Source organism: Lepisma saccharinum, chromosome 7 (genome assembly GCF_977018435.1).
Source record: "Lepisma saccharinum chromosome 7, izLepSacc3.1, whole genome shotgun sequence".
NCBI classification, from domain to species: domain Eukaryota; kingdom Metazoa; phylum Arthropoda; class Insecta; order Zygentoma; family Lepismatidae; genus Lepisma; species Lepisma saccharinum.
In genome coordinates this window covers 92,970,091-92,990,185 of record NC_139235.1, presented here as the reverse complement: position 1 = coordinate 92,990,185, position 20,095 = coordinate 92,970,091, and the positions used below count along the sequence as shown (strand labels likewise).

General features: G+C 38.7%; 1 protein-coding gene across 1 annotated transcript; it reads left to right on the top strand.

Moving 5' to 3' along the window:
• Positions 1 to 7,940: 7,940 nt before the first annotated feature.
• Positions 7,941 to 19,825, top strand: LOC145990343 (uncharacterized). The gene is made up of 4 exons (XM_083126037.1): positions 7,941 to 8,109; positions 9,264 to 9,519; positions 16,657 to 16,771; positions 19,574 to 19,825. Exons 1-4 carry the CDS (start codon positions 8,010 to 8,012, stop codon positions 19,706 to 19,708), a joined length of 606 nt encoding a protein of 201 aa, XP_082982163.1. The 5' UTR covers positions 7,941 to 8,009; the 3' UTR covers positions 19,709 to 19,825.
• The last annotated feature ends 270 nt before the right edge of the window (positions 19,826 to 20,095 follow it).

The following is a 20,095-nucleotide window of genomic DNA, read 5'->3' as shown; positions in this document are numbered from 1 at the left end:
TTTAATAGCATTTATTTTTACTGTCGAATAAGATTCTAAAAGCGAAAATACACCATAGAAACAATATTACGCCAGCAGACACACTGCCAGGGTGAAGTGACTTAGCCGTTCCCTTCAGATAATTTATTTACAGGGTTCGCACTGAACTCCAAAGTGCTGGGCAACTGGAGGAGTCAGGAAAACAAGGCTAGGACTGAGGTAATTGGAAACAAATGATTTTTGCTTGGCAGAATTTGTAACCGGAAACACGTTTCGTTTTATCTTCCCAACAATCTTCTTTTTTGGGTAATATTGCTTATAAATAGGTTCTTTCATTTATTTTCAAAAATGTTCAACAAACGCGATTCATTTGATTAACTTACAAAGTTGAAATGTAACTCTTTATTTTTTAGCATATTAAATCATTGCACAGTTATGTAAAATACCTGAAAAAGTCAGGGACTTTGCAAAATGTGTATGAACCCTCATCTATCAACCCCACACACATATGTTGCTTTTCGTAGGCTATTTGAATTGTTTGCATTATGCACACATGTAGTCTGCCCCTATCATACAATTTTTTTTCGCTCTCTGACAAACGAATGTTAGTGTCAACTGCAAATATTTGTCACGTGGTTGCATACATATAGGTTAGAAAATGTTGTTCTTCAACATTTCGTGCCGGACCCTGTGGCCGAGTGGTTAGCACATCGCGCTGCGACACCAAGGGTCCCGCGTTTCTGCTTGGGCTTGGTTGTTTGTGAATGTCCATTCATCAATTTCATCCTTTCATCACTCATCCCCATCTTCACAAATTAGCCAAGAGGCACAAAACGCGAAGTAAAATAAACTAAATCAATCAATAAATAAATAAATTCAACATTTCGTAACAAAATGAGCAAATTTTTCTACCCACCCTCTCCTATACACCCCCCCCACACACACACATATATATATATATATATATATATATATATACAATGTGTAATATGAGAGAAAATTTATTTAAAATTTGCCTATGGGTCTGACCCTCTCCCCCTCAAAAAATCCTGGGTACGGGCTTGCCCGATAATATTCAATATTAGTAACAGTCACTGTTTTCGAGTGGTCCCGAGTTCGCAAGTCGAAAGGTGAACACTCGACTCGGCCAGGCAGAAAAATGTATCGGCGCAGAACCTGAAGACAGAACTTGAGGAGGAGGGGGGGTTATTTTGATACCTTCTCCTTCATAAGCTACAAAGGAAGAATAATTCGAACTTGGCAGCAGCTTTAGTGTTGTGCACAGTGGCGTACGCAAGGGGGGGGGTTACCGGGTTTAAACCCCCCCTTAAGCTTTTGAAATATTATGGAAAATGCTGTAGGAAAAAATAAAAATGGCTTATTTATCACAGTCAAACATCTCCGACAGTAATAATAATAATAATAATACCAATAATAATAATTTGAATTATTATTCCCATGCAGCATGAAGAAAAACACAACATTCCAAACACAATCTATGCGGCCGCAAAGTTCAGTTTTTCAATTTTTTTTGCACAAAGTCGCATAGTGACTCGCGAGAATTGTGAAAATTCCTTTCTTCGTCGTTGTATGCCGATCTTATTGCGAACGTTCTTCCCGGTACTGATTTCACATCCCCTTGTGAACTCTCAAGTGATGCTGAGTCTACATCCACATCATTAAATAATGTTGAAGAAGTGCTTTGTGAATCACCTAGAAGTGATAAATGTGCTGGAATGTCTATAAACTTACTTTTGAACGAAAACATAGACTCAGTGGAATTTAGCAACATGTATTCTCACCCTTCATCATCATCCTGGGTGAGTTCCATAGGTAAAAGTAATGTAAATTTCCACGTGCATATAGCACAGTGCCATGAAGGCACACGTAGTGGTGTGGTGGGCCCCACACATTCTCGATCTCGGCCATTTTGCAGGTGATGTGATCAGCACCATGCTCCGGCAGCCTTTATCCCCCCCAGGGTTGCTCTCGGGTACCCATTGATATGAGGCTGGGTGCGGAGACGAGGCTGGACAAATTCTAACCAATTCTGGGAATCGAACCCGGATCTCCCACGAGATTGTCAGGCCCCATGAATGAGTTACATATTTTGATTATTTCAATTTATTTAATATATTTGCTTGTTTTTATGGATTTTTTTCACACTTAAAATGTCTCACCTATCATATACAAATAACCGTTGACTAGACAATTAGCCTATTTCGTAACAAAGAAACAAAAAAAATAATTTTGTTCAATTGCTTTCATAAATAATAGTAATAATTAAACTAATTAATTAATTATAAGTATTATTAATTAATTATGATGGTTATTAATTAATTAAAGTATAATAAAACAATGGTAATGTGAATTTGAAGAAAGTTTTCGAAATAACACCCCCCTTGATGAAATCCTGCGTACGCTACTGGTTGTGCAGATACATCCACTTGGTTTATTGACAGTGAATGAGATGCTTGTTAACGGACGGTTAAATCTACTTTCCGATTCGAATGAATGGGTTTTATTCTTTAACCGCGGCCTATTTGAGACCCAAAGGCAACATTTGAAAGAATGCGGAACGCAAAAGTAGTGGGCTTGCCACTGTTGCCAACTTCGTTCTTTTGTGGTTAAATCTGGTGTCTTTTAAAAAATCAATTTTCTAGAATCAGTAAATGTTCCAATGAGCTTTCTAGCTCCACAAGTGAAAACTTAGCTCCTAATCTACCCTTTTAGCTGATTCTTTGTGTTTCACATCTGTTGAAAACTCGAGACGAGAACGAAACAAGACTCTTCGATTCTTGTTAAAACGAGACGGATTAGCAAAATGTTGTAGAGTAATGAGTATTATTGATATTTTGGAACTATGAAGATAGCAAAAATATATAAAACAAGTCGAAATCTTAATGATAGTCAAAAGTTGAAAAATAATAATAAAGATATGCTCATCCTATTTTAACCCTTCAGCGGGCGCGTTGTGGGACTTTGTTACCCCCACGAACAGTGTTTTTTTTTCTGTGTGTAGAGATGACTGTCGCCATCGTACAGTGCGCTTTGCTATTATTCCGTTGGGATCGGTTCCCCTGGCGGAGTGGATAGCACGTCGCGCTACAACGCCAGGAGTCCCGGTTTCGAAATCCCGGCTTGGGCATGGGTGTTTGCGAGTGTTCATTCATCAAATTCATCATATCATCACTCATCCCCCCCTCTTCGCAATTAGCCGAAAGTGGCACAAAAGCGAAGTAAAATATACTAAATCATTCAGACTATTCATTCTGTCTACCTTTGTCTACTACATATCAGGGGTTTGCATTCCTGGGGTAACTGAGTTTCCCCGCGCGCCTTCTCATGTAAGTAAAATTTTATATTGCTTTGCTTTCATTTGTATATATTATTAGCTCTATCACCGATCACATTTTTGCAGACTGCAATGCATCGTCGTAAAAAGGACAAAAAATAAAGAATACTTAGGATGTTTGAATGAAAACCGAACGAACGCTTGAAAGTTATTGAAAATAATCGGAAGTAAGGGACCGTTCTAGTGTTATTTCAATCATTTCTTGTTCAAAAGAACACTAACTAAAAAGAGAGATAGAAACGATACGGTGAACCAGTATTTGTGTATCAATCAAAACGCGAGATTGGAAATTTTTTCTTGTGAACAGCACGTCCTTGAATTATGAATGACCGTTTTCGATGATCGGCATATTTTTCTCTTTTCTATGCAAGGGACTTTGTGTGCCGTAAAGACCTACTGACCGAAAAATATATAAAAATAAGCAATTTCAATCGAAAGAATATGTACATATATACATAGTATATTCTTATGTTTATCCATGCTCTAATAGAGTGATCATACAGTTTGAGATAACAATGTCTTCTGTCTTCACAGTCCAATACTAGTACTTGCTAACAGCATGACACAAATTCGTGAGCATTAGCTGCGAGCAATCTAACACCAAAGTCGCGTTCCTTTTTTGTTTTTTTCGCATTCCGCTAAATAACCGCTAAGTCACGAGCCTTCTTTTCTGCATTTAGCATTTTCCGTTGTCTTCTAAGTACTTTCGGGTCAGCGTTCTGCCCCACAAACAACAGCCGGAACTCGGATGTCTGTAGGAATCAACGACCTTCCCTCGCCAATCACTGTTGCCAGGTAAGGACGTATTTTCAATCGTGACCAGAAAGAGCAAGCATTTGATATTGTTTTGTCTGTATGTACGTTTCAAAGTTTGATTGATTTGCTTTATTTTACTTCGCCTTTTGTGCCACTTTTGGCTAATTTGCGAAGATAAGGATGAGTGATAATATGATGAAATTGATGAATAGACACAAACATCCATGCCCAGGCCAGGATTCGAACTCGGGACCCCTGGCGTTGTACCGCGTACGTATCAAAGTGTTCATTGCAGTATTATAATCGACACGATAACTGGAGTCTTATTTAGTTTATTTCGCATCATTCTTTAGGCTAATCGCGACGGAAGGTAAGACGTTTCTCTCGCTCTTCTTCAAAAATACACTAATAAAGATATAGATAGAGTCCAGCGCAGATAATTCTGCCGTGCGATGCGCGAAACAACTAAAGAAGCAGTGTTGCTAATGGAGCAGGTAGAAAAATCGCTGCAGTGCGCCGATGCACAGCTGTTACGTACAACAATAAAATTAGAGAATTCAGGTCTATCTAACGTTGAGTTTTAAACGTCATGCATTATACCAGGACTAGGATTAATATGTACTAACAAGTGGCTTTGTATGTAGCTACATACATATGGACTAAAAATTCGCAAAATATGAACTAACACATAAGTAAAATTACCAAAAATGCTGCAAAGAAGACTTCTTCATACGATTCCTTATTTGAGTGATTTCAAACAAAATAAAAAAATATATATATTATTTTTCATTGCATTAATGCAGTCGTGGCGTTCTAACTTTTCACTCCCAAAACCCGTATACACTGGTATGGAACTGCAACGGCAGATAATAACATGCCAACGTGTTAAACCGCTACAATTGCACCATAACACTCCTCCTGAAGCAGTATTATTATTTCCTCTCTGAGATCGGCGACAGTCGGTTGCCTTTGTTGTACATTTACAAAGGATGCCGGCTTCCACAACAATAACAAGTACATATACTGCCACTAGACGATAAGCTGCGCGGCTTTTTCTTTTGTTATGAACCAGGGCCGGCGCTAGTCATTTTGCCTCCCTGGGAGGTGGCGGCAGATGCCGCTCTATTTCGACCTTCCCCCCCCCCCCCGGTCATTACGCAGCAACGGAAAATTGAAAATCAATATATTCCTAACTAAAACATCAAAATATAAAATAAATAATGAGACTTCTTATGCTATTTCAATACTATTCAGCGCAAAAGAATATCTCGCTCGATCACAGTTTTCAATAGGCTTATTTTTTTCTTCTCTTCAAATTTTGCCGCTCTGGGCGATGGGACGGTTCGCCCTCCCCTTCCGCCGGCCCTGCTATGAACTTGGTCACCCATCAAAGCATGGCAATTTTAACACAGAAAACAATATGTATCGCATTAAGCAGCAAAAATGACAGCCTCCTCTATGCAATTTCTACAAGAACACGTGCCGGAGCCAGAGTTGAAATGATGTTGGAGCCACATAATTTATTTATTTTGAATAATTCCAAAATTATGAAATATGAACAATTTGTTGCTGCTGTTCGCTGCTCTCTTGCCAAAATGCTTTATTGGGATGCTAACACCATGACTGGCTTCCTCCTTCATGAACTCGTGCACGTTGCTTAGAATTTCCCGAGCTTGGCTATGCAAGGTTTTTGATTTCAACTTCGACAGAACTGGAGGCATTATGGAATTTAACGTTCATTAGCAAACACACACTTTTACATACACACACGCAATACACGCACACAACGTCAAACCGGTCAAATACTTAGTATAAAATAAAAATATGGTGCTTCCAATCCAACAAAACTCACCGCCACTTTACCTGCCTTTTCCCCTTCCGTGACAGAAATAGTGCTTCATTATTACAGTTGGCAACACTAGTTACTAGCTAGCCAATGAACATGCACTGCATAAAAGAAGCAAGCACTACGCCGTGCTATATTGCCACATTAGCGTCCCTACCGAACGGTGGGAACCGCGAGCTGGAGCGCTATTCAATTGTTTTCAATGATGTTTGCGCGAGTGTGTCCAGGAATGGAATGACAATGTGGCAACAATAGCGAAGGTTTTCGAGCAGGGTAGAACACATGATGCTAAGAGAGAGGGAGACGAAACGAAAATTCGTTTCTACGCAACGGCAAATTTACGTGTGTGGCACTCTACTTGTGTGACGTAGGATGGACGCAGTCAGAGTCTGGTTTAGGCCTAGACCTACCCGGAGTACACAGATTTGGAGCTCCAATATTGCTTATTGTTCTTTCTTTCCCTTATTTTATTTTTGTTCAACATTTTTTTTTTTCGTTTTAAGTTTTAAGCTAGGGCATATACGAAGACTTCTAAAAACCTCATTGGCTTTCAGTAGAATGCTTACAACGCAGAAATGTCCATAGTTAAGGAGGGGTGGATGGAGAAAGTGCAGAAAGGCTGTCCAGGAATAACGATTATAGGGAGAATAAATTTTGGAGTATAGATTTAAATTGAAAAATGTATTGTTAAAAATATGCATTGCACACATGCATTTTTCACAAATATCATGTCTGTCTACGTGAGATTTCAGACCGAAACGACACGCCACATGTGCCGCTTGAGAACAAGCCAATCACCAGCAACGTTTCACACCGTAGCGGCATAACAGGCCGCTTAAGGCTGCGTTCGATTGGTGAAACCCTCAAGCCTGTCGGTTTCGTGTGAATTCTTCCTGAAGGCAGCAACTCAACTAGGCTATATATGTTGCAAAAGGCTTCTGGGTAACCTGATTCACACAAGAATGTATAATACCTACCTGAGAACATCTATTGATATATAATTTTGTTTTGCTAGTAATGCAAAATTAGTAAATTTCCACGCAAAATATTTTCTTGAATAGTTTTTTATGCAGTTGTAATTGTGGAGCCTCCCCTGAGGTAATTCTTTGGCACGTCACAATGCAAAACACATTCACAGAAAAAACTGTGGGAGGATGACATTTTCCCATTAACCTAGGGGAGGTGGCATTGAAAATGCAGGCCTGGTCACAGCAACAACAGAAGGGGACATTTTCTGGAGGTTGTCACATTTAATATAACCACTAAATAGCATACAAAAATTATATTTGGACAACAAAAAAAAGAGTATTTATTTATCTATTTTTTTTGTTTGCAGGGGCGTCCCGCCCACCACGCTCTGGCATCGTCTCAAAGCTGTATAACATAGTTATTCTGGATTACGTTTTTTAAAGCGAGGGTGTTCAAGAATAATTCAACTTAACGCATACGTGGGAAATTGTAAAATACATGTTAGTTATGGTATTATTATAATATTATATTATACATATTATTTTTTCTTCAGAGATGATCATCTAAATTTTTTGAATATTCTAGCTTCCTATGAACCTATACGAAAAATAATCTAATGATAATATTTGCCCATTACTATCTGCGAAACAACGTACAGTACGATTTGTACGGGACATCTGTCAAGTTTTATCGATTTAACTTGTGGGTATATTTGTACATTGCATTTTGTGTATTACTGTATATTTCAAGTTTAAATTAGATCTCTCCAGAAAGAGAATTAGCCTCATTCCACCTGAACAAAAGGTAATTTGTGATTCGAAATCTTACCATAACTCACGTACAGTATAATGAGTTTCCATCAGAATTTTCAACTTATTTGAAGTCAGAGAAAAGAAGTATAAATTGGTTTATTATTTACGAAGAAGAAAGCACCCGACATTAATCCATGGCGCAAAGTGACGTATTTGCAGCAACCAATGACATCGAAGCAAACCCTATTATAAATAACTTTAGCAAACGTTTGTAGATCTTGACAATGAAAGGAAACTTGCCTACTTTCCTTTGAACATATCCTACACTCAGCACGCTCCTGTCTGGTGAAAAATGGGTAACAAACTCGGCTCACTTGTAAAACGTCTGTTCGACTACCCTATCAAGAGAAAACCTATTTGCTTTTATAGGCAAGAGGATTTTACGTCTACAGGTATGATTTCATTTGTTGCTGTTTCATACTGACAATATTTCAAATCGTTTCCAAGTGCTACCAGATTACCTCTTGGAGTGTACATACACAAATATTTATTTTCAAAACGAGCATCAGCGTAATATTTAACAGTTACAGCAATATTAGGAGTTGACGATGTCATATTCGGACAAAGCAAATGAACAAGTAAGTACAAGCTAATCGCTAAACAAAAGACGGCCAAAGCAGTGACGTAGCAACATATTGCGAGGCTCACTCGTTTCTTAAATTTGAAATCTCAATTTTAATAGAAAATCTTCAAAGATACATCAGGCAATTATCATATTTAAATAATAATAATAACAACAAATTACTGTCACAAATGATATTTAATAATTTCACCACCCTAACAATATCTTTCTCTGTTTTTCCGAAACTGAAATCTGAAGCTGTAGGAAGATAGGAAGTGCTCATATTATCCATCAAGGTAAGATTATCCATGCCCTCTTCGAGTTGAAAACAACGCAAGCATTTAAATGCCTCACACTTGCTTTGTGGCAGTTGGAGGTGCTTTATTGTTTATTAACATCGAGAATACAAGGGCGAGAGAAAGAAAAAGACAAGACAAAGTGCTCTATATTCAAGAAAATAATATACCGTATAAATGAGTAAAAATGCCCAATTATTGTGATTATTACGTAAATGTTTTACATAAGAAATTTTATTTTTATCTAGCGCGGGCTCCTCCTGAAATTTCATATCGCGACTTATCTGCAAGAAAATATCGTCACAGATGATACGATACGATACGATATTTTTTTCCGTATCATGATATCGGCGATATATAGTCTCTACGATATATATCGCCAAATATCGTGACGATATATCGCCTACACGATATATATCTCCAAAATATCGTGACGAAGTATCACCAATACGATATATATCGCCAAATATAGTGACGATATATCGCCAAATATCGTGACAATATATCGCCAACACGATATATATCTCCAAAATATCGTGACGATATATCGTCTAATTGATACCACCTGGACGTTATTTCTTCAATATCGCGATATATCGTCTAGAAGAGGACGATACATCGCCCAGTTGCCACCCCCTAGGGCACGCCACCGCTTTACACATAATACTAAGTAATCTTGTTTTTCCAGGCGAACAAATATCGCGTGAGGATCAGACGGAAAGTAAGCCTACAACGGAGTATGATCAGCTGGTGAACAAGTTCTACCAGCGTCTGCTGCAACACAGGCGCCAAACGAAACTGACTCAGGAAAGAAGCCGACGGCAGAGCGTGGACGAATTCATTAGAAGATTCCCTGGCTGGACGGAGATGACCATCTCCAACCTGCACAGTCTGTTCCTGCTCTTCGACAGCAACCAAAACGGAATGCTTAGCTTTGAGGATTTGTAAGTACCGCGAAACACACTGGTATATTGAACTCTGCTTTCTGTGATCCTAGGAACCTCGATCGTTTTTTTCTTTTAATACCAAAAGTGATGTTATTTCCTTTTTTTACTTTTAGGACTTATTTTCGCGTTTTCATTTTAGCACACTTTTCCTGCCTAAAATTATACCCATGTTCCCGTTTTAAATAATTCAAAAATGTTTTAAAATATATGTCACACGACCTACATTGGAAACGATTTTTGAGGAAGCTATTTTACATTCTTCGCGCGACAAATACTGACTGATGTTACGGCTCTCGTGTGACAGTAGGTGCACATTCGACCACCCGTCAGAATCCCGCCGCTTTGCTCGGTGGTGCAAAACATTCCGGTAGAAGGCGAAAATCGTGATAAACGTTCATTTACACGTGGTTTCGTGTAGCTTTCGGAATAATTCCATGTATAGCACGGACCAAAGTTTACGCCTCGGGCAGGGAGTATAGGAACACCCCCAAAAAATCTTTAGTGTGAGTGTGCAGGCAACCTCATAACCTGATTCGGTAGTCAGCGCACTTCTGGCTTGGAGTAGTGATTTCCAAGCACAGCAATAGATGAATTGATTGATTGAATTGTTGTCATAAGTCCAGTTTATGCACAGAAAAGCTAATCGGGACTGAACCTACAGTTTAAAGTGGAATCCGAACCACTATGTGCCTCCACGGGGTATCGAACCCAGGACCCCTTGATTACAAGGCGACGATGCTACCACTGCGCCATCAGGGTGGCCCCAGCAAAAGATGAAGTTTGACCAACAGTAATGAATTGATATGAAGTCAAAGCTGGAAGTGGCGTATGTGGGAGATGCCATCCATGGATACCAGTGATGTATACTGGGTTAAAAAGCTGGGCTATCGCACCATATCATAGTGTTCGAATGAACAAAAATTTGCTGGTGGGGGTATTTTTGTATTTTTTAACTCATTTGGGGTGGCGGATTGAAGTGACTCTGTGATTAAAAATACATACCTCATAAATAAAACATGGAAATGTACACTGTCAGTAAGGAAAGGATTTCAAGAATTTCATTCTTATTTGCATAAATAAGATGCCCATATTGTGAAATATTATCTAGGCCTATATATGAGGGGAAAAAAGTATTAAAAAAGTAAAGTGCTCCCCTGTGCTTAACACCCGCCATGAAGGTGTATAGGGGTGTGGGAGTAACGCCCCACACTTTCTTGATCCGGTCGTGAGTGGGGGTGATGTGATCAGCATCACGCCCCTGACCGCCTTTGCCCCCCCCCCAGGGTTTCCCCCAGGTACCCATGTTATTCGACGCTGGGTGAGCGCCGGGGTCGGATTTGAACCGCCGGGGTTCGAACACGGGACCTTTAGCATGGTAGTCAGACGCCATACCGACTGAGCCACCGCAGCCACCCCTATATATGAGAATAAATATAAAATTTCAACCTACCTATTTTCACGATTTTAAGTTCGAGTACTCCTTGTTGGCGCAGTGGTAACGTCGTTGCCTTGAAACTAAGGGGTCTCGGGTTCGATGCATGGTGGTTTAGATACCACTTTAACTGTAGGCCCGATCCCCATTAGCTTATCTGTTCATAAAGTGGACATACAAAAAAAAAAGCCCACAACGATTTGAAGCTCATCGTCATTCGTTAGCCGAATAGACAGCTTGTTAATTATGTCACTCATTTCAGTTCACTACACAACACAGCACATATCATTCTCAAAAATACAAGCCACCCACTACTGTATTCACATGATGCCTCTAAATAAATTCCACGCACCAAGACCACTCGACAAGGGTTTTCAGGGGATGAGTACCTCTGATGCCAACCCCTCAAGCTAGGAAACTTTGCATCACGATTTCTTCTGCTTATTTCACTGTCACTATGTCAAACCACACAGAACACACAGCATAGTGGCTAGTAAGAGGGCTCAGGTTCAATTCCTGGTGGAGACTCATTACATCGTTCAAACCCACTATAACAGTTTCATTCCTGATTAAACTATCCGAGCATGTGAGCAACCACAGAATGTGTAGTTGAACTACTGACCAGAACTTCACATGCAAATCATTTAATTACAGTAGTAAAACACAGAATATGGATATTGACCTACAGGCAGAGAGACCAGCAGTGGAATACTTTTGTAGAAAAGTGCATATTATCAACCTTCTGTTGCTGTCAGTTGTGTTAGTTGCCCAGCAGGACTGTGGTCAACTTGCTGCAAGTTTCAACACCTGCCTTGCAAGTTTCATGTTAACTTGTAACAAGCCTCAGATCATTAACACCTGCTTTGCAATTTTCATGTTAACTTGCTGCAAACCTTTGAGACTTTAACACTTGCCTTGCAAGTTTCATGTTAACTTGCATCAAAGCCTTGAGACTTATCATGCAAGTTAGCTGCAGGTTACAGTTAGAACTTACTGCAATTTCAAATGTTGGTAATTAGTACCTTTGCTTTCAATTTGCTGCAAATTTGCAGACTTGCTCTGAAATTTTCCTGCAAGATTTTAGGTAAGTCTACCTTGCTTTCTGGGTCATGTATTACTGAAAAGCTGTCAAATAAATATGATAATACTATATCTTATCTAAGGGGTGGGCAAAGTGCACCACTGCCCGGGACATCGCGTCCCATGGAGTTTGTGAAAAAAAAATGTTAAAAGTGAAAAAAATAGATGGAGAAGCCTAATTTTGTGGGTGATAAAACTACAACATTGTTTTTATCCAGTTATACATTCTAGTTAAATGTTACAATTTCAACAAATACATAACATATTAAATATTTTAAATATACCAGGCAGTATCAGTTTAATTTGGAAGCCCTGCCACTATACGCTATCAGAAATGTCAGGTTGAGATGGCAATGTGGGAAGAAAATTCCCATCTTGAGCATATAAATATGAAATAAAAACTGATGTAACAGCGCAGAATAAAAATTTAGGTGGGTCACTAATGAAATATTTGAAAATGAATATAAGAAAAAGTGTTGCAACTTATGTTAATGTACAGTGGGATCCATGAGTATTACTGTGTAAATTGTCCATGACTATTTTCATTAATTTTTCTCTCACATCCTATGTGTTTTCAAGTGATGGATTTTTATGTATGCTGGTGCAGAAGTTGTCAACAGCTTGTTTCGAGGTTTTCTTTTAATTCTTGAAGTTCCTATTGGGTCAAATAAAGTGCATGAACATGGTGATGGACAATTTGCATGGTAACACTCATGGATCCCACTGTACAAACACCGAATATAGAGAGTGGGTACCGGACTATGGCCCCACAATTTTTAGGGACCCTCGACAAAGGAGAAAAATGAAAATGATTTGATCTTGAAAGAAAATTACAATCAAGGTTTCTTAAATTGCTTTTAAAAGATAAACAATAAACAAAAGGAATAAGTCAAAAAGCTTCACATTCAAGTCTCGACAGAGAAAACAATATCAATTCTAATGTTAATCACGTAATCAGTAATTTTTATTTATTTATTTATTTTACCTAAAGTTTCAGATACAGTACTGAATGACCATTTTACACTGAAACAGTAACAGCAGGAAAATAAATAAGAACAACAACAAAATAGAATACAAGATGGCACTGAAAACAAATCAAAATTATACATATATCGTTAACAATTTTCTAAAACTTTGTTCTGGCAAGAATATGTCCACATTTGGAGGCAGGTTATTATATGAGTGAGGAAGCCTGTAGAAAAGAGACCGCTGTAGAAGGGAGAGCCTTGTGGTGGGATTGTGGAAGAGCTTAACGTTGCGGGTTGGCCGTGTGGGAACACGTAGATGAAATTTGTTGAGCAGAAATTCGGATTTAATTTTACCATTCATGATTTTGTGCAAGAATTTCATGTCTGCTAATTTGCGACGAGTGTGTGGTGGTTGGATATTGAAGACAGACATAATATCTGTTTTCTGAAGGTGCCTCAGAGAAGGTATTCTGTGGCGAGCAATGGCGAGGAAAAAGTTGAGAACGGAATCAATCCGGGAAAGATTTGTTTTTGAAGCCATGGTCCAGATAGGAGAGCAGTATTCAAGAATGGGGGAGATAAGGGATTTGTAAAATATACTGATTGATGATTGGTTTTGGATTTCAGTGAACCTGTACAGAAGACCGAGAAGACGCATTGCTCTTTTAGTAGTGTTCGTAATGTGCTCATTAAAGTTTAGTTTTTCATCGATGGTAACTCCGAGATCTTTTTGAGAGGTAACTTTTTTGATGGGATTGTTTTCAAGATAGTAAGCAGAATCGAGTTTGTTCCTTCTTAGGGAAATGGTGAGGCAGGAGCATTTCTTAGGATTCAATTGAAGTTTCCACTGGCAACACCACACAAGTAGTTCTGTAAGAGCTTGCTGTAAGATTAAAGCATCGTGTTCTGATGAGATGTCTCTAAAGAGCTTACAGTCATCGGCAAACAGATGTATATTTATAGGGAGAGAGGACAGTCTGTCGGGGAGATCATCCATGTAAAGAAGAAACAAAAGTGGGCCTAAGACACTCCCTTGGGGAACTCCAGACAAAACAGGAAGAAAGCTGGAAGAGGTGACAGGAAGGATGACACGCTGCTCTCGTGCACTCAGATAGTCTCGTAGTAAGGATAGAAATTTTCCATGGATGTTAAATCTGGATTGTAATTTATGAAGAAGGAGATTATGATTTATTTTATCGAAGGCTTTTGAAATGTCCAAATATATAACGTCAAGCTGGGAATTATTTGAGATAGACTGAGTAGCATGAGAAAGTAATACTGATAGATTGGTCAAGCAAGAGCTGCCTGGAAGGAAACCATGCTGAGCAGTATTTATAAGGGGAGATGTAAACTTTAGCAACCTGTCTTTAATTATTTTCTCACAGACAATGGAGAGAGGTGACAATAGAGAGATCGGTCTGTACGAATTAGTGGAATTTTTGTCTCCAGATTTGTAGATAGGTACAATATTGGCATGTTTGAACAAGACGGGAAACACACCTGTAGAAAAACAGTTATTAAGTAAGAGGCACAGAGGGTAAGCCAAGGAGTCAGCAGTTTTACGAAGAAAAATTGTCGGAATTCCATCTGGGGCTAAGGACCGGCGCAATGGCAAAGAGGAGGGGAGAGATTTTACTTCTTCAGGGGAGGTTTTAATCACTGACAGACTTGACAGTAGGAAGAGGTTCAGAAATTGTATCTGAGGAGAAATTTTCATGAAAAAACACATTAAAAAGTTGCGCTCTCTCATCTCCTACAGCGGTGGTAGAATTATGCACAATTTCCATCGGCACACGCGGGTTCTGCTTTCTTGAATTAACTAACAAAAAGAACTTCTTTGGATCAGTCATACACTCTGATGTTAAGTTATTTACATAATCAATATACTTATTTTTGAATAGGTTTTTTGAGTGCCTCCAAATATCACAGAATGTTTTATAAGTGTGTTCATTGGGGCACTGTTTCCACAAGCTCCAAGCCTGTTTCTTGTTTTTCACGATATGAATTAGTTCACTATCAAACCAAACCGGGTATTTCGCAGAGCGTGCTTTCTTGGTGGGAACAAAGTCATTTATTGCAGCATGCAAAACTTCCACAAACATCTCCACAGCGTCGTTGATCTCTTCCTGTTCCAACAGAAACCAGGGGTAGGCATCTAGTGCTCTGCAAATTTCATTCCAGGGGGCTTTTCGCCACAAGCGGCGTGGTCCATTCTGGGGTTCAGCGGACGGAAGGTGCACAGCGACATCGAGAGAGGCATGGTCTGAGGGTAGCAAGTTCCTTTGTGGAGTTATCTCCATTTCGCACAGTGTTGCCAGCACACAGTCCAAATTACTTTCACCTCGTGTTTTGTGCATATGATGTTGCTTCAAACCAATTCCGTGTATGAAAGTGTCGATGAACCATTTGTCATTTGAGCAATTTGCATTTCCGGTGGTTGGAGTTTCCCAGTCAATTGAAAGATTGAAGTCGCCACACAACATGACATTTCCACACTTCATGGCTGCCAACACCGAATCCCTGCAAGCTTCAAGGATATGCAGGGGAGAGTTTTTGTGCGGGCGGTAGTAGGCATCAAGAAGAAGTTTTGTACCTTTCAGAATATTAACTTCCACCCAAATTATTTCACAGGCTCGACTCAGATCAACACGTAGTTTACAGTTCCATTTCGTGTTTAAACAAATCATGACACCACCCCCACGTTGATTTAGGCAGTCCTTTCTAAAAATATTAAAGTGCTTGGCGAACGGAAGTTCAGCATCACTCACAGTATCATTCAGCCAGGTCTCGGTAAAAACTAAACAGTCATATTGTATTAATTCACTGAGATTTATAACACAATCAGAGAGCTTGTTTTTTATGCTTTCTATATACTGATAATATGCAGAAAAAGCGGTTTCATTTTGATTTGAGGGACCAGGGTTCAGGTGGATGTCACCGCACATGAGCACGAGGCACAGCAGGTGAAAGTGCCGGGCGACGGTTTGCTTACCTCGTGGTTGCTCCCCTTGGGTCGGTGACCGCGACATGTCTGCAGAGAGTCCAGGTACACATCCAGCTGCAGGAAATAAAAAGCTCCTATTTCCCAGGTTCCATCCATCAAACTTAGAGTCAATACTCAACACTGACACACTAGGAAGATGTTCTCCACAAATACGATGTTGAAACACACAAATATAACATAAAACCAGAAGAACAATGACACAGTTTGCGGAGAGGAAAAACATGCTCCGAGTACGATCCGCCATCTTGAATGGAAGTAGGATTATTTACATTTGATAATATTTTGCTGACATATGCCTGAAGATTTTGTATTAATTCATACTGAGATTTCAAATTTCAAGAATAGGTGACGGCTCACATTCTAATCTTGCCTAGGGCCTCACGATATGTTGCTACACCAATGATCCTACCTACTTCTATGTGGACCATTTGTAATATGTATTTACCACATAATCATGGTGGTAAATCATAATAATGGTTGTCTCCATTTTAGTTACCTGTCCTGCCAGATTTTCCCAGGCAATGCATCAGATGCATAGACAATATTGACAAATACTGTTTTTCTCCAAATTGTAATACAAATTAGTTAGGTGAGCATATGATGTGTTTCATCTCACATCACTAATATTAGCATTGTAACCTATGTTTCAGCTGTGCTGTGCTGGAAAATCTGGGCGACAGCCACCCAAATGACCAGAGGAAACTGAAGTTTGAAGCAGTAGATGGAGATATGGATGGCTGGATCTATTATGATGAATTTTTGGATGTAGGTATTGAATTGGATATGTGATTTGCTACAAATAGTAATAAGTGCACACCTTTATGATGCGCTACTGTTCGTCCACGACTCCTGACACAATATGCCACCTTGGATAGTGTCATTGTGAGATCCAGAATGAATGATGAGGAATATTGTTTTTGTTGTAGTGTTAATTGTTTGTGCATTATCCATGTTGGAAAAATTATTTTTTCAACTGAAGTTTTCCAATAACTCTGAAAAGTTTGCTTTACCAGTCCTGATGAAGGATCAAAAATGGTTACTGGTGAAATTGTTCATCTTCATACCCATACCCTATGTTAAGTTTTGACATTTTGCTTAAATTTTACTAAATTGAGGAAATTTCTCCCCGGTCTTGCTTGAAAGTATGTTACCTTGTTGGTTACTCTGGTCTATTAATGAATAAGTAGACGTGTTATAATTTTATTTAGGCCCTTTGGCATATTTCATGCCCATGACAAATCAGGGGGTGGCTGCCAAAAAACGTGGAAAAATTGACAGTAGTAGTGAAGAAATCTGCCATTTGCTAGTGGCAAAGTAAGGGGCATAAGGGGCAATGGTTTCAAGTACAACACGAAAGGGAAAGCATGAAAATCGTCTTTGTTCCTTTCTGCCACTACGAAAGGTTTGTTACAAGTTGCAATAGCCATCACAAAGATAAAAAAGCACGCGATAATAAACAACCGAATGCATACAAGTCAAATACTGATATGAAACCCACAGCTTTGCTTCATGAATGCTTCACTATACTCCACCCTTTCATGTTTGAAGTTAATTTCAGCTAGGTGCCTTTTCTGAAGTCAAACAGTATTAATTAATCTATACTAGAGTGCTGCCATGAGCGTTTTTCGCTCAAGCGGCAAATAGTTCGCACAGACAATGCTAGATGGCATGCAGAATTGTTATTACGCTCGAGGAAAAAATCTCAAATGAGCGAAATACATTCGAACTCTCAAACCCTATTAGTGCACATATTTCCATCATTTTTCTACTGTAGTGAGCCCTCAAATATGGATCGTGAAGTAAAAAGCGAAGTGAAATTAAAAGTAAGTGAACATAGTCATCATCTCCATGTTAAAATGCAGTTTTGTATACCTTACCGAGATATGTGAAAATAAAATAGCTTATTATGGGCTGAAACTACCAAGGCTGACATTTTATGTTCCTACGATTATTGTCACATTAAAATGATGTTCGATTGAATGTCAAAACGCATTTTATTATTTTGCAGAATATGGTTATCCTTTATTTTTCGATAAGTGAACAATGATGTACACGTATTTGTTGCACTGTGATACAATATTTGTATTTGCTTAGACAGGTCTGTCAGCATGTGTATCAATTTTACGTTTAGGTCTGCATACTTGCATACTTTTGTATATTGTATTTGAGCCTTAGATAATAATATACGGAATTCTGATTTAGAATTGTAATTGCATTGAGTGGTTTCCTTCCATGTATAGGTTTTAGATTGACAGTGCAGTGCAGTGCTGCTTATTAGGCTCTGAAATACGGGACGTTGTCAATCATTCCACTATGAGTGCGGTACAATCAAGCGTATCATGATCAAGTGTGCAGCACTCTAATCTATACACAGTTAAAATTTACATGCCCATTTTAAACTTTTAAATTTTTGTATAGGACTCTGAATTCTATTGTAATGCAACACTTCTTGCTCCATTTACATAAAACTTTCAGAAAAGAAGCCCTTAAAGGAGATGGAAGGGGAGGAGCTTGCAAACAGAAGGGTTTTGATTGATTGATTGATATATTATTGTTCTTAGCTTTTCTGCCACTTTTGGTTAATCGTGAAGATGAGGATGGGTGATATGATATGATAAAAGAATGACCACGCCTAGGCTTTGATTCAAACCTGGAAGCTCTGGCATCATAGCATGCTGTGCTAACTATATTGCCATCGAGGTCGGCACAAACAGAAAGGAAATGATTTAGAGTTTCGCCGCCATACTAACTGGTGTGCAATCACAGCACAGAATGATTATTTTGACAGGGAATTTTAACATTGTCAGCTCCTGCAAAAGCAGTGGGCCCAATTGGCTGTTTGACCGAGAGTTCCTTCGCAGTTAAACTTGGCAACACAGGATCACTGCTATAAAGGCAGTCTCTGCGCTGGTACCCAGCCCGGCAGAACTGTAGTCATATAATGAATAGACAAAAATGTATTAAAACTGCATTAACTATATTATTTTATCATCAATTTGTTCAAACACTGAACATTGTGTGCCAAGATACTGTCTTATGCTTTAGGAAAATACACATTATTAACTGTATCTCACACAGTGAATTCTCTATTATTAGAAGTAGTGACACTTTACAAACTTCAAATGAAGCAAAACATATGATCTCATAGTTGCCAGGTTTGTTCGTATTCATATTTTCAACTTCTGTCATTAGATGTTGCTGCCTTGACTGCAGTATGTTGACTGGTAACTAACTCTGTTACTGAGCATTTTCAATTTATTGTGATTGTTTTTATGTAAATTTTTGACTTCCTATATCTTCATCACTTACAGCAATGTAAGTTATGTTACAAGTCATCTGCTCTAAATAATTACATGGCAAGGCAAGGTACTTTGCAAGATACCAGATCTTACCCTCTCCTGCAACTTATAATATGTGATCAATTTTTTATTTTAAAAATCAACTTTGCATATATGAATATTTACTTATTCTCTTCAATTAGACTCTCTGTGAAAAATAAACTTTACAAGAAAAGAACCCAAATGTTGCTAATATTTTCCCAAAATAACAGTATTCTCCGTTTTACAGTTGGTGTACACATTTGATCCCCAAACAGGGAATGAGTTGCAAGGATTGGCCAAAACCTGCAATGACATTGCAGACAACATCCGATTTGTTAGCAGCCTGTCAGTTGGGGAACAACTGGAATATGGGTTATTTTAATAGTGCCTATTAAATTAACGTGTGTTTATTGTTTTGATATTTAAAGTAATTATTTTCCAATTTGTCTAGTTGTTCTGTGAACATGTTTCAAATTTGTGCTGAAAATAAAGATGTGTTCAACCAAAACAGGCAGTGTTATTGTAAAATCAGTATTGGGCAGTTTAAGAGATAGCTAGTAGAATACTGCAATGAGCCTTTTTTGCTTGAGCGGTAAATAGTTTGCACGGGCAATGCTAGATGGCATGCAGAATTGATAAGTCTTATGCTCGAGCGAAAAACGTCGAACTCTCGAACCCTATTAGTAGACGTATTTCCGTCATTTGTCTATGGTAATGGGTCCTCAAATATGGACCGTGAAGTAAAAGTCGAAGTGCGATTGAAAAATAA